The sequence below is a fragment of the Numenius arquata genome, chromosome 1 (assembly GCF_964106895.1).
Source record: "Numenius arquata chromosome 1, bNumArq3.hap1.1, whole genome shotgun sequence".
In the NCBI taxonomy this organism is placed as follows: domain Eukaryota; kingdom Metazoa; phylum Chordata; class Aves; order Charadriiformes; family Scolopacidae; genus Numenius; species Numenius arquata.
The window spans coordinates 2,045,055-2,059,118 of NC_133576.1; the positions used below are offsets into that span (position 1 = coordinate 2,045,055).

Sequence of the window (14,064 nt, forward strand, 5' to 3'; positions counted from 1 at the left end):
AAGACGACTTCTTATTCTTCCAAATCAAAATCTCTGATATTTCAACACCAGAGAAATAATCACCTGTGACCATGTTATCTCAGCTGTTCTCTCAACACCCCAGAGGAATTCAAAATGAGTGCAAAAATCCGGGCTTCATAAATACAGTGCCCGTTTCCTTAGCCCCATGCCTGGCAGTGTTTTAAGAGGCATTTGGACAATGCCTTTAACAATATGCTTTAACTTTTGTTCAGGCCTGAAGTGGTCAGGCAGTTGGACTAGATGATGATTGTAGGTCCCTTCCAATTGAAGGAGTATATTCCTATTCCTATTCTATTCTATTCTATTCTATTCTATTCTATTCTATTCTATTCTAAATTTTCTATTCTAATTTTCTATTCTACTCCATTCTGATGCTGGAGGTTCCAAATCCACGTCTGTTCAGCATCTTCTGAAACCTTGCGTTCAACCAAATCAGGAAGGCCGAGCTCTGCTCTTGCTTTACGTTCTATTTGAATATTCTCCTTTAAATAATGCTCTGCATTTATTATCAGGAATATCAAATCCAAAGTCTAAACCTTAATGCATTAAAAGGTACTGCTGAACCAGCAGTTCTTAAGAACTTCTGTGCCAAAACAATCGACTGCCAAGCTGTCATTCACGGGTCTTTATGCGGAGAGACATGTCGTCGGTGAAATGCCCAGTCAATCTGGGAAAATGTCTAAAAAGAGAGTGAGTCTCTGCGGGACAGAGAGTGAAGAGGTGCTGCAGGTGTCCCCCCAGGACACCCAAGATTTATCCCACCAGCCCACCATACTTTTGCATTGTAGGTTTCTGCTGGCCTTGCTTCTCCGGCGCTTTCCTCCTCTTTTTTTTTTTTTATGGCATTATCAGTACCCTTAAAAAGAGTAGGAAGCGAGAGATGCACTGATGACGTTGAATGCCTGGAGGTACATAAATCTGCTTTATGAATATTCGAAGCAATTTTACGCAGCCGCGTCCTTCAATTTCAGCCATTTTTAACTGTTTTTCTTTTTAAGCGTGCCTCAGACCAAGCCCACGTACCCAGTCTTGGAGCACAGTGTCTTCAGGCTGGTGGAATTCTGCGGAGTGTTTTTGTGCCGCAGCCCTGTTCTGTGTGACCAACCTGTGTCCCCGTGGGCACGGCTCACGCAGCCGTGCGAAGGCAGCTTGCAGCTACTGTGCGGCTGGTTCCATCTCTAGGAATACCCGCAGCCACGGTCAATGCTGGAAAACTCCTCTGCTGCTCTGAAGCAAGAGGTGATCTCTAGATTGGACAGGGTACCTACTCATAGTATTGTACGTAGAGTTGTTTCAAATTCAGAGCAATGAGAGAACCGTAAACGTTATTTTCAGAAAAAAATTAATTTTCCAAGGTTGAAAGCAGCTGGTTGCTGGTTGAAACACAGACAACCTCTCTGTTACTAGCAGAAGAGAATAATTACTGCAGCAATTACAGCCCCTAAATCAATTTGACTGCTTTTGTTCACGTCCTTTAATAACCTAAGACACAAAAGAAGTCATCTTTTATAAAAATAACCTGCACCTACCAGCAAGATCTGTTTTCTTCGGGTCAGGTACACAGCAGCTTTGAAACAAACAATTGAAAACATTTACTACGTCCCTTTCAAAGACATTTTTTCTAATTGTCTATCTGGAATCTTCCCTCAGAGAAAAAAAAAAAAAAAATATGTAGAGAAATACTGGAAAATCCTCATGAACCGGAAACCCACACAAACTTAAGGAGGGGCTCAAGGACAGGGGACAGACTGGAAATTATGTAAGCCCAAGCTCCCTGTGCTTCCTGTTCTGCTGCAGCTTGTTATCCACTGCACACTTCAGAAAGGGGCTATGTAAGCACAAAGAAAAGGAATTAAGGAAAGAACATAACATACGTATTACATGCAAGTTGTCGCAAGCGTTATTCTTGGATACCCACCTTTCCTCCTGTGGGTACTCCTGCTTTACGTTTGTTTGGGAACAGTTTCAAGCTTGTCTGACGGCAACCTGCTGCAAACTTCTGGTTTTTTGATGTGGCACTTTAGCAAGCTAAGGTAACTCACGAACGAGTCAGACAAGCACCAGAGAGAACAGGCGCGTGCCTCCACTCCTTAACTCCCCTCCAGCTCACTGGAGCACACTTCACTCAGGGCTACGGGATTCCATGCCAGGAGTCAGGCATCCAAAACGTGGATGATGCGAGATTGTATGTCACAATGCCGATGTTTCTTTGTTTCTGAGAAACAGATTTTCAGCCACAGATTTCTTCTCACTCCTTCCATAAAGTAATATGCATATTGCTTCGAATAAACAGGCATTTATTAGTATCTTGTTTTAACAATATAAGTACTATAAAGTTAAAAAGTGATTTGTCGTACCATAGTTTTACTTTAGGCAGGACCACACTTTTGTCTGTGTAATTACTCTGAAGAGGGCTATATATTCCTTTGTTAATGCAATTCACTCAGTCATGACCTTTAAGTAACACAGGGACAAATGCATCCCCTGTGTCATCTGACATAGTCAATATGCTTAGATTGGAAATTGCTTACATCGTGGACTAATAAGTTTGAAAGCTCAGTCTCGTTACTCAGTAACCATCGCTTCAATCCGCTAACTCTGCATGGTATCACGGTCTTCAATGAAGACTAAGGAGCTCAAAGCAAAATCCTCACCATCTGAGCCTGACTAATGCTGCTGACTTCCAACAAGAGTATGCACATGCAGAAATATTTGCCAGACGGTAGCCAAAATTTAGAAGTGATTTTCAAAATGAATAAAGTCAATTAATATGATTATAATATGATTATATAAAGTATTTTATTTTAGCTTTTTTAAAAATACAACATTCTAAAAAACAATTATATCTATAATACATAAAAATTCATTAAAATCCACATAAAAATATGCAAACGTTAACAGATTTTGAGAGAGTGGTGACAAACTTTCCAAAAAGGGGGTGGGAAGTGATAACTTAACACTTGCAAGAATTGTTTTTTAAACTGTGACTTTCACTTGTGTTAAGAATCCATTTGAGATATCAAATTCTATAACTGACATAGAGCTGTCTAGACTATTTTAATGCCAAGAGTTTAGATATCAGAGAATTAAAATTATCACAAACCCACATCTCTGAGTATAATAAATCAAAGAGCTGGTGATCCAGGTGTCACCTTAATTAAATAATACTATTCAGTAGCACTTAAGATGCCTAGCACTCTGGAAAATACAACGTCATTATAGTATTAGACACGTACATGAACAACAGTCCTCCAGAACAGATGATGCCATGAAGCTTTTGCTGCCCACCCTGTATTTATATGCAAAACACTTTCCAAAGTCTTTTCCTTCACGTGGCACCTTGTCACTGACCGCTTAACTGCTGGTAGCACTGGGATGCAGTGGTTTGACTCTTGCTAGTCTGGAGAGGCCGAGCCTAAGACACTGAGTAGGTGACTTAACTGAAACGTATTTCATAGCGTTATTACTGCTTCCTGATGCAGCTGAAAATAAATTTTAAAACAAAAAGAAGGTGTAAGAAGAGGGGAAAAAAGTAATCATAAAGCTGTTTTTATAACAGTATATACTACTTTTATAACAAGTAGTTTTTATAGCAGCACAAAAAAGTACTCTAAAGATAGTGCAAAAAGGTCTGAACAACATACCACAGAAGCACACGAAAATCAGCATACTTACCGGGAATCAATCTGTTTGGGAGCCAATGCAGCAGGTATGGTGCACAGCTTTAAGTAACCAGCAACACACTGGACAAGCACATAAAAACTGTTCCCAGTGTACTGTGCCTTTTCAGGTGCTCCACAGAGAATCACCCAACTGAACACAATTCCAAGTGGGAAAATAAGACTTGAGAGAAAGGAGCCAAAAAGAAAGAAATGTGTACAGAAAAGAATAGTAAACGTGAAGGAAAATCAAAGTAAGAGGCAGGAGTCGGCAGCCGCATGCTCCAACACTTTAAGAAAGTAAAAGCTTATATGCATTTGCTTTACTAAAGCAACTAAAACACGCCAACATTTTTCTAATACTATTTCTTTATAATAGGTAACAATGCAGAACATACCAGAGATAAAGAAAGCTCTTAACAACAGAGAAACAGCCACAAGACAATCTCTTGACTAAGATTTGATCCACACTCTGGAAAATATTAACCTCCGCATATAAAGTAAGAATAAGCTGTAAGAGGGAAAGAAGCAGGGAGATAGGTTTTCTATTTTTGCAAGTCTAAGGTCAAAAGAATACCTTTCATTATAAGAGGGCAGTAATTTTTCTGAAATACTGTTTATTTGTTTGCTTTTAGGAGAGATTGCTAAAAACTTAAGTCAACTAGTGTAGCTGTTTATAGTTACCTGGTGGTATCCATTTAGGCTTCTTGTATGTTACAGGACTTGATGTATGTAAAGGTCTCCCAACTGGTTCTGAAGTACTGGACATCTCCTTTTGTGTCGCCTCAGATTTTTGTTCCGTTATCCGTGAAGGAGAAACTACAGGGGACACTTCGTTGGAAAATAAAAGCGACCTTAGAAAGATACTCTTTAGCAGAGAAATCATCACACTGCATAAGATGATAGATCACTGTACAGCATGAGCTCTCTGCATTGGGTGAAATAATAAATATGTTACTAGATTTATCTTTAACAGTATGTATTTATACAGTCAGTCCTGTTATACTCTGAAATTTCTATCCTGGTTTGAAAATAAGCAGTGTAACAATTTTCTCTTGAAAAAAGATACTACCTGACAGATATGGAATTTCTAAGAGGGAAGATTCTTCTGTCAGCTACACAAAGCAAACCATTCCTTGGCATAACTAAAACTAGTTTTAAACTAAATTACATGATGTAAACTGAGGCCCAAAATTAAAACACATTACCAAGTCAGACACAAGATTAACACTGTGCTAAGAATTTTTTTAAGCTATTTAAAGTAAATTGTGTAGCAACACAGTGAACAAATAACCCCGAAGGGCAAGGATATCTAGTATTTTTTGCCAAGTGGTTAGTAGAACTAGCATTATTTAGCCGTCCTTGAATTAAAAATTTATGAATGCAACTGCAAGAGGAGGCTCTGAGATTATAATTTAAAAAAAATAAATTCTCAGATCACTCATTGTTATTTAACTTTTTCTTAAAAGCTAGATACAGGTATATAAAAAGAAATTAACTCAGTCTATTCACTTTTGTCTGCTTTTATTGTAAGGGGTGTTAGTTTACTATCAAGCGTTTTTTCTTTCAGGATTTTTTTCTACTCTCCTACCTTTGCTCTGCATATAGTAATTTTCATCATAACCCTGCATAGTCAGTTTGTCAGCCCAATTTATCTAATCCTTCAGTGAAAATAAAAGGAACTTTTATTATAAAGAAGCCTATTTCAAATTCACGGTACCTGTAGTATTAATCTTGGACTTGAGATTCTTCTTCTGTCTTTCAGCTGGCATCTTTTGTCTGGCTTTCTTTTTATTTCCTTTGGCTTTTTTCTTTTCCATCGCAAAGTCTTCATCATCACCTTCACTATAATCTGAATCTTCTTCTGAATCCTCACCTACAGCAAGGAAAAGGGATGTCATCTCTTTACAGGAAATGCAATTTACTGTTATTCCAGGACCTTCTAATCACATTCTGGACGTAAAGAACCAGGATGTCTTAAGGATATAGTAAAGCAAATTTGCACATATTTATATGCTGAACTGAGAAAGAAATAGCCTCCATAAAACATTATGTATTTACAGAATTCTTGCTTTGTACTTTAATAATGGAATGCGCTGGTATAAACTGCATACAATAATGATTTTAACAGCAGAATTACAGGTATTCCCTGGTCCTCATAGGGAAGTTCAACCACCCTGGTATCTGTTGGAGGAACAACACAGCAAGGCATAAGCAATCCAGGAGGTTCCTGGAATGCTTTGATGATAACTTCCTTCTCCAAGTGATAGAGGAGTCTACAAGGAGAGGTGCTATGATGGACCTTGTTCTCACCAACAAGGAGGGGCTGGTGGGAAATGTGAAGCTCAAGGGCAACCTTGGCTGCAGGGACCATGAAATGGTGAAGTTCAAGACCCTTAAGGCAGTGAGGACGGTGCACAGCAAGCTAACTGCCCTGGCCTTCAGGAGAGCAGACCTTGACCTCTTCAGGGATCTGCTTGGCAGAGTAGCATGGGAACAAGCCCTGGAGGGAAGAGGGGCCCAAGAAAGCTGGTTAATATTCAAGAGTCACCTCCTCCACGCTCAGGAGCAATGCATCCCAACAAAGAGGAAGCCAGGCAAAACCACCAGGAGGCCTGCATGGATGAACAAGGAGGTCCTGGACAAATTCAAACACAAAAAGGAAACCTACAGAGGGTGGAAACAAGGACAGGTAGCCTAAGAGGAATACAGAGAAACTGTCCAAGCAGCCAGGAATCAGGTCAGGGAAGCTAAAGCCCAGACAGAACGATCCCTGGCCAGGGACATCATGGGCAACAAGAAAAGCTTCTACAGGTATGTCAGTGATAAAAGGAAGACTAGAGAAAATGTGGGCCTCTCCAGAAGGAAACAGGAGACCTGGTTACCCAGGGATATGGAGAAAGCTGAGGTACTCAGTGACTTTTTTGCCTCACCAGCAGGTGCTCTAGCCATAATGTCCAAGTCGCAGAAGGCAAAGGCCGGGACTGGGAGAATGAAGAACTGCCCACTGCCGGAGAAGATCAGGTTCAAGGCACTATGAGGAACCTGAATGTGCACAAATCCAGGGGACTTGATGAGATACATCTGCGGATCCAGAGGGAACTGCCGTATGAAGTTGCTAAGCCACCAATCATCATATCTGAGAAGTTGTGGCAGGCTGGTGAAATTCCCACTGGAAAAGGTTAAATATAACCCCCATTTTCAAAATGGGAATAAAGGAAGAGCCAGGGAACTACAGGCCAGTCAGTCTCACCCCTGACCCTGGCAAGATCATGGAGCAGATCCTCCTGGAAACTCTGCTAAGACACATGGAAAACAAGGAGGTGATCAGCGAGAGCCAACATGAATTCACTAAAGGCAAAATGTGTCTGATAAATTTGGTGGCCTTCTATGATGGGTTACAGCGTTGGTGGATAACAGAAGAGCAACTGACATCATCTACTGGACTTGTGCAAAGCATTTGATACTGTCCCACATGACATCCTGGTCTCAAATTTGGAGAGACATGAATTTGACAGATGGACCACTCAGTAGATAAGGAACTGGCTGGATGGCCGCAGTCAAAGGGTTGCGGTCAACGGCTCAATGTCCAAGTGGAAGCCAGTGATGAGTGGTGCTCCTCAGGGGTCACTACTGGGACCAGTGCTGTTTAACACCTTTGCTGGCGACATGGACAGTGGGATAGAGTGCACCCTCAGCAAGTTTGCCAACGACACCAAGCTGTCTGGCACGGTCAACACGCTGGAGGGAAGGGATGCCATCCAGAGGGACCTGGACAGGCTTGAGAGGTGGGCCCGTGCAAACCTCATGAAGTTCAACAAGGCCAAGTGGAAGGTCCTGCATGTGGATCAGGACAATCCAAAGTGCAAATACAGGCTGGGAAGAGAATGGATTGAGAATAGCCCTGAGGAGAAGGACTTGGGGGTGCTGGTGAACAAGAAGCTCAACACAAGACTGCAATGTGCACTTGTAGCCCAGAAAGCCAACCAAATCCTGGGCTGCATCCAAAGAAACACGGCCAACAGGTCAAGGGAGGTGATTCTGCCCCTCAACTCTGTTCTCGTGAGACATCACCTGGAGTACTGCATCCAGCTCTGGAGCCCCCCAATGTAAGAAGGACATGGACATGTTCGAGCAGGTCCAGAGAAGGGCCATAAAGACGATCAGAGGGCTGGAGCACCTCTCCTATGAAGACAGGCTGGGAGAGTTGGGGTTGTTCAGCCCGGAGAAGACAAGGCTCCGGGGAGACGTTATACAGCCTTCCAGTACGTAAAAGGGGCCTACAGGAGAGATGGGGAGGGACTCTTTATCAGGGAGTGTAGCGATAGGATGAGGGGTAATGGTTTTAAACTGAAAGAGGAGAGATTTAGATTAGATATTAGGAAGAAGTTTTTCATTATGAGGGTGGTGAGACCCTGGAACGGGTTGCCCAGAGAAGTTGTGGATGCCCCATCCCTGGAGGTGTCCAAGGCCAGGCTGGATGGGGCTTTAAGCAAGCTGGTCTAGTGGGAGTTGTCCCTGCCCATGGCAGGGGGGTTGGACCTCGATGATCTTTAAGATCCCTTCCAACCCGAACCATTCTATGATTCTATGATCATATTCTGCAGGCATTCAATACTAGGCTGCTACCAGAAACACAGTATGAGGCTAGGCTGACCTCCAATGAGATGCAGCACGTTTTTCTAAGAGTTGAGAATTGGAGGAAGGAAAGAAAGGAGGCTACTTATTGTTTTAGATAAGCTTAAACAAAGCCAATATTGAAAACACCAACACCTGATGCTACTCCAGAGTCACTGTTTTTGACAAAAACCCTAGAAAACAACTGGGAAAGAGAACAGAGGCTCTTTAAAGAGACAAAACTTTCCTGGACAAAGCAGGTAGAAAAAGTTTGTTCTGACTTACTGCAGCGAATGAAGAGAAGCCAGTATCACTTTTGCCAGTTTGGGGAATGTGTACGAATAAGATCCAATGTTTAGATTTAGAGTCAACGTGCAATTGAGATGCCACTAGTATTGAAAGATAATGCTTCAGTAAGGGGGAGGAGGGAAGATACAGTAGATGCAGTACACGTTTCACTGAAAATACGAACTAAGTGTAAGGCAGCACATTTAAAGGAGAGGGTTTTTATAGAGAAGGACTTACTGGGTACACACTCTGGCTCAGAGTCAGTAGCGCGCTCTCCGTCATTACTGTCAACAGTCAGTAACTTCTTCTGATGTGCTGAAACTTTTGGTGCTGCTGTCCTTTGCCTACCGTCACCCCTAGGTACATCATCATCCATAACACGATTGAGACCTAAAAAACAGAAGGTGGTCTAATTAATTCAAATTCACAGTAAATCTATTCTTCTTCTCAAAAAGAAGCAGGTATTTGAGTCCCCAGAATTCATTTTTGGGATTTTGAAGTATAGTATACGGAAGCCTATCGTTGGCACTTGTTTTCAGGTGATTCTCGTTTTACTCTTTTAACTGACCAAATTGTACTTTTTGGTTGTGAAAGTTATCAATATTTATGTGTAATCAAGCTAAAAACCAGACAGAAGACCAAAAATAAAACTGGAAAACTGAAAAAGTTTCTAATGGCACAGCAAATGTTTTTGGTCATGTTTATTTGATGCTTAGGCATTATGGACCCATGAAGGACAGGAGGGTAAGTGTAGCTTCTCGAAGTAAATAAACTCAGCACCTAAAACCATCACGTCTGTTGCTTTTTCCGACTAACTTTTACTGCTCTGTACCAATCTCATTCAGCAATACACAGGTCTTCCTATTTTAAGACTGGAACCGAATTTTTAATGAAAAAATTAATGCACCCTTCATCCTTCAGTCTTTATTTAAGATAAAGACTCTTTTTTCCACATAAATGAAAACCAGAAACCAATGAAAACAAAGGAGAGGTAAGCTACTTAAATGTATCTTGAAATGCTATTTCTGAAAAAACAGAGTATGAGAGCAACTTACCCAAAAGTTCACTGTCTACACTGCAGTTGGAAAAAGGGGGTCTCCTGTGTACATTTTCTGATTCAATATTCTTACCTGGTTTAGAATTCAGAAAATAAACAATAAATAAATAATACAAAATATTAGCATACAAAAACCACATTATAAAAAGTCAAGATATTAAAAAATGAAAATAGCTAACGTTTTTATCTGTCTCTAATCAAACTATATGTTTGGAAGATCTTATAGAAGAGTTATTTTTCTCACAGAAAAATACAAGAACATAAGAACGCAGGCAATACCTACAAAATCTCATTTCCTTACCATGATATATTGAAATAAAACATGACTTTCAACCTATTTCACTGTAAAATAAATTGTCATGTTCAAATTCACTACATAGAAATAGAGTGTTGCTTGGACTGTAAAATAACCTTGTTCTTCTGAATTTTGCACCTCAAGGATATTTTCAGATTTTTCTTTGATGGATAAGGCTAAGGCAACTTCCAAATCTCTTTGATAAAGTTTGTCATCCAAGGATATCCTGGAAAAAAAACACCAAACATGCTAAATAGTAAAACAATGACACAAGTGTTACAGATCTATTTCTGACTCACTGAACTTTTAAAAATTCAAATACTTGTACAGAGATTAACATTTCAATACATACTTATAGCGTATCATATTATGAATATTACCTCCTGAAATGTTTAGGCAAAGTACACACTAGTAATTAAAGCACACTATACTTAGAAGTATTATGATTGTAAAACACTGTATATATAGATGAACTAATAACTGGTATTATCACAGGAAGAAGTGATTACATTTGCTTGAAACACCACATTGAAATGTAATATTTATACACCACTTTACTACCAAAATAATCAGATTTCTTTTTTCATTGTCATTGCCTTTGTATTTTCCATCAAGATTTAAATACGTTCTTTTTTAAAGAGTTCAACTTGGCTTTATATTTCTCAGTTTTAGGAGTCCTTACGTATCTCAGAATTGTTAAGATATTTTGCACCGTAGAGATATCAAGAAAAGATCCGACATGCAAACCTGCTTCTGCATCTACGCAGGCCGCTTGCTGGAGTTTTTTAGAGCCGCAACAAAATAAACACAGCTCACTAACAAACTCAGTAAAGTTTTCCTGACTCTATGCATAATTACGTTATCCCCGATTTGCAACGATACCAATAAGGCTGAAAATCTTTATCGCACTAATATGTTAGTTGTTTATTCTCAGCTGCTTAAAATTCAAGGCGGAAAAAGAAAAAACGAATATTATTATTGGAATCCAGCTTTATACAGAGTTGACCACATTTCAACATTTCTTACCTTTTACTAGGTGTCTGTTTTTGTGACGGAGTCAATTCAGTGTGTGCCTTTTTTTGCTTCTCTTTTTTCTCCTTCTTTGGATCCTTGAGCTGTGTTCTGGATTTTTTGCTTGAAGGTGCAGCTATACATGCAAAGTCTTCATCTGTTTGGGAAACAGCAAGAAGCTTTAATGAGTTTTGCTGTGTTCTTCCATGTGACCAAAAGAAGTCATTCACGCTGAAAATATACCAAAGATAAACTTTTTGAAATGAGTTCTATTTTTAAAGAACACATCAACTATAGTTATACTATTCTTGAATATATTTTAAATGAAAGTTTAACAGGACCACTTTTGCATATACTTTTATTCAAGAGGTAATTATTTCAATTTTTATTACCAATATGGCAATAAAGCTTCAATGTCCAATGTCCTACCAGCTTTTCAATAACTGGAAGTTCACCTTTTGATATGCTGAAGAGCAATCAATTGTAATAGTAATCACTATTATTAAACAGTTATAGAGTTCCTGGTGTTTCGGGAACTGCTCCCGTTAAAAAATGGCATCTGCTGCCTTTTTTCTACCATTTTCATATTGCCTCTTACCAAATACAATGCATTTCTCCAATTTTTAAAAGAAAAGTAGAAGGCATGAAAACTGCCTCTCTTCCAACTGCAGACATTGCAGATCACAGTGCAAAATAAGGAAAATAATAATAATCTTCAGTATTCTCTAAGTGATGGAGAACCTTAGACACGTTCGCTAGCGTTTCTGAGAATTTACACTTTTCTTTAATATTACATGTGGTCACTTATAAATTAAGAAAAGTTCATGCACCACATTTAAACTCCTGAAACTAAGAATCTCCATTAATCCACACGGTTCACAGCAAAAATAAAAATTATTTACTTTTGCCCTCCCTTCCTACCAATTCAAACTGTTTCCCGGATCCTGCAAACAGCACAGGAAAAAACCCTCCAAAAGACACGAAAGCAACAAAATTCTGTAAGAAAAACGCACAGTATCCATTGGGGCTTAGAAGTAAGGGAGGACTGTCATGAAAACAAATAGCCTGCAATCCAGTCTTCTTGTCAATGAACTCAAAATTTAACCAAAACCCATCAAGACACAGAGTTGTAGCAGAAACATTAGATCTAAGTACAAATGATTCACTCCTCCTTTACATTTTGATTTACAATCCTGTGACCTGATAGTCAGGTGGACATGGAACCACCAATCACCACCGAAAACTGAGGCTGGGAGAGAAAGAGATTTTCCTGCAACAAGACACTATGTATTCACCTGTTTCCTGACATACTATTGTTATACTCTGGCTTGGAGCCATCATATTCTTGTTGAATTAGGGTATTTAACACTGTGCTGCGATTACTTCCAGTGAACACAGTTAATAGCCTTCTTGATGAACTAATTAATTAAAAACACTGTGGTAGCATTTTGGGTGGTTACACGAGTGCTTGGCATTTTTGTCATGTACAAGAACATGCCACTTACCATCATCTTCCAAATCTCCAAACTGAGAATAATTGACAATTTTCTTGTTCCTGTGGCAAAAAAAAGCATACACTATTGACGGAATCATAGAATCATCTAGGTTGGAAGGGACCTTCAAGATCATCTAGTCCAACCATCAACCTAACTCTGACAAAAAAAACATCACTAAACCATGTCCCCCAGCACCTTGTCAACCCGTCTTTTGAACACCTCCAGGGATGGTGCCTCAACCACTTCCCTGGGCAGCCCATTCCAATGCTTGATAACCCTTTCCATGTAAAAATTCTTCCTAATATCCAACCTGAACCTCCCCTGGGGCAACTTGAGGCCACTTCCTCTTGTCCTATCGCCTGTGACTTGGGAGAAGAGACCGACCCCCGCCTCTCTACACCCTCCTTTCAGGTAGTTGTAGAGAGCGAGAAGGTCTCCCCTCAGCCTCCTTTTCTCCAGGCTGAACACCCCCAGCTCCCTCAGCCTCTCCTCACAAGACTTGTTCTCCAGACCCCTCACCAGCTTTATTGCCCTTCTCTGGACCCACTCCAGCACCTCAATGTCTTTTTTGAAGGGGGCCAAAACTGGACACAGCCCTCGAGGTGGGGCCTCACCAGTGCCCAGTACAGGGGGACAGTCACCTCCCGAATCCTACTCGCCACGCTGTTCCTGATATAGGCTAAGATGCTGTTGGCCTTCTTGGCCACCTGGGCACACTGCTGGCTCCTTTCAGACTGAGCACCTTGCCTAGCTAACACCTGGGTTTTAGATCAATCGTGTTTCACAAGAAAAAAAAAAAACACGTTCAAATGTATGTATATAAAACAGCGCTACTGTACACAATATGGTTTTTAGAAATAGCTTCGAGATTTTTTTAAAATCTTAAACCAACAGTGCTTTTTGTTGCTCTTGCTGTGGGAGCACTGTAGTCTCCTCACGTTCAGGCCGCCTAAGAGCTGCTGCGACGGAAATTATTTACCGCCCGGGTGGCTCTTCAGGCACTTGAAAGGCGCTTCCCGCGCAGCTCCGGCCGGTCCGGGTGCGATCCCACCCGGAGGGGACACAGGCCGCGCTCTCAAGCCCACCCCTCAGCCCGGTACCCACCCGAGGGACGCCCTCCGCGGCAAACACCCGCCCCCGCTGCCTGACCCGGGGGTCGGCCCCGCGCTTCCCTCCAACGGGAAGGGAGACGGGGCAGCCCCGTCCTCGGGCCCGGCGCTACGGCAGGCCGCGGAGACGCTCGGTCTGGCGGTGCGGGGCTCCGATGGGTCGGGTCCGGTCCGGTGAGGGCGAGGGAGGGAGGGGGCCCGCCCGCTCCCCTCAGCGGCCAACGGCTGGCGCGCGCGCGCCTGAAGGCTTTCTAGGAAACGCCACCCAGCGCCGCCGGGGCGCCCGCGCGCCCCTCGGGACCGGCCGGCGGCGGCTCGCCCTCCCGTGACAGCCCCCCCCCCCCCCCCCCTCCCCGCCCCCCGCACCGCCTCCGCTTCGCCACGCGCCACCGCTGCCGCGCGCCCGCACCTCCTCACCGGCCGCGCCATCCCCGCTGCGGGCGGCGCGCGCCGCGGGGCTGGCGTGGGGCGGGGCGGGGCACACGCGCCCGTGACGACAGCGCTGCCGGCA

The 14,064-nt window shown here is 42.1% G+C and overlaps 1 protein-coding gene across 3 annotated transcripts; it reads right to left on the reverse strand.

Moving 5' to 3' along the window:
* Positions 1–2,304: 2,304 nt before the first annotated feature.
* On the reverse strand, positions 2,305–14,002 carry RAD51AP1 (RAD51 associated protein 1). Of its 3 annotated transcripts, XR_012463547.1 has the most exons (10): positions 13,963–13,989; positions 12,454–12,503; positions 10,964–11,105; positions 10,054–10,163; positions 9,641–9,715; positions 8,823–8,975; positions 5,401–5,556; positions 4,365–4,511; positions 3,697–3,864; positions 2,805–3,503 (listed from the first exon to the last, which is right to left on the reverse strand). XR_012463547.1 is itself a non-coding variant. In XM_074160167.1 (9 exons), the coding sequence occupies exons 1-9, from the start codon at positions 13,980–13,982 to the stop codon at positions 3,376–3,378; spliced, it is 981 nt and encodes a 326-aa protein (XP_074016268.1). In that variant the 5' UTR covers positions 13,983–14,002; the 3' UTR covers positions 2,305–3,375. The 3 variants fall into 3 exon arrangements, 2 of the variants coding, with proteins under 2 accessions (XP_074016268.1, XP_074016277.1); XM_074160167.1 differs by lacking the exon at positions 3,697–3,864 and having other exon boundaries at positions 2,305–3,503; positions 13,963–14,002; XM_074160176.1 differs by lacking the exons at positions 3,697–3,864; positions 9,641–9,715 and having other exon boundaries at positions 2,311–3,503; positions 4,365–4,499; positions 13,963–13,982.
* Between the last annotated feature and the right edge of the window lie 62 nt (positions 14,003–14,064).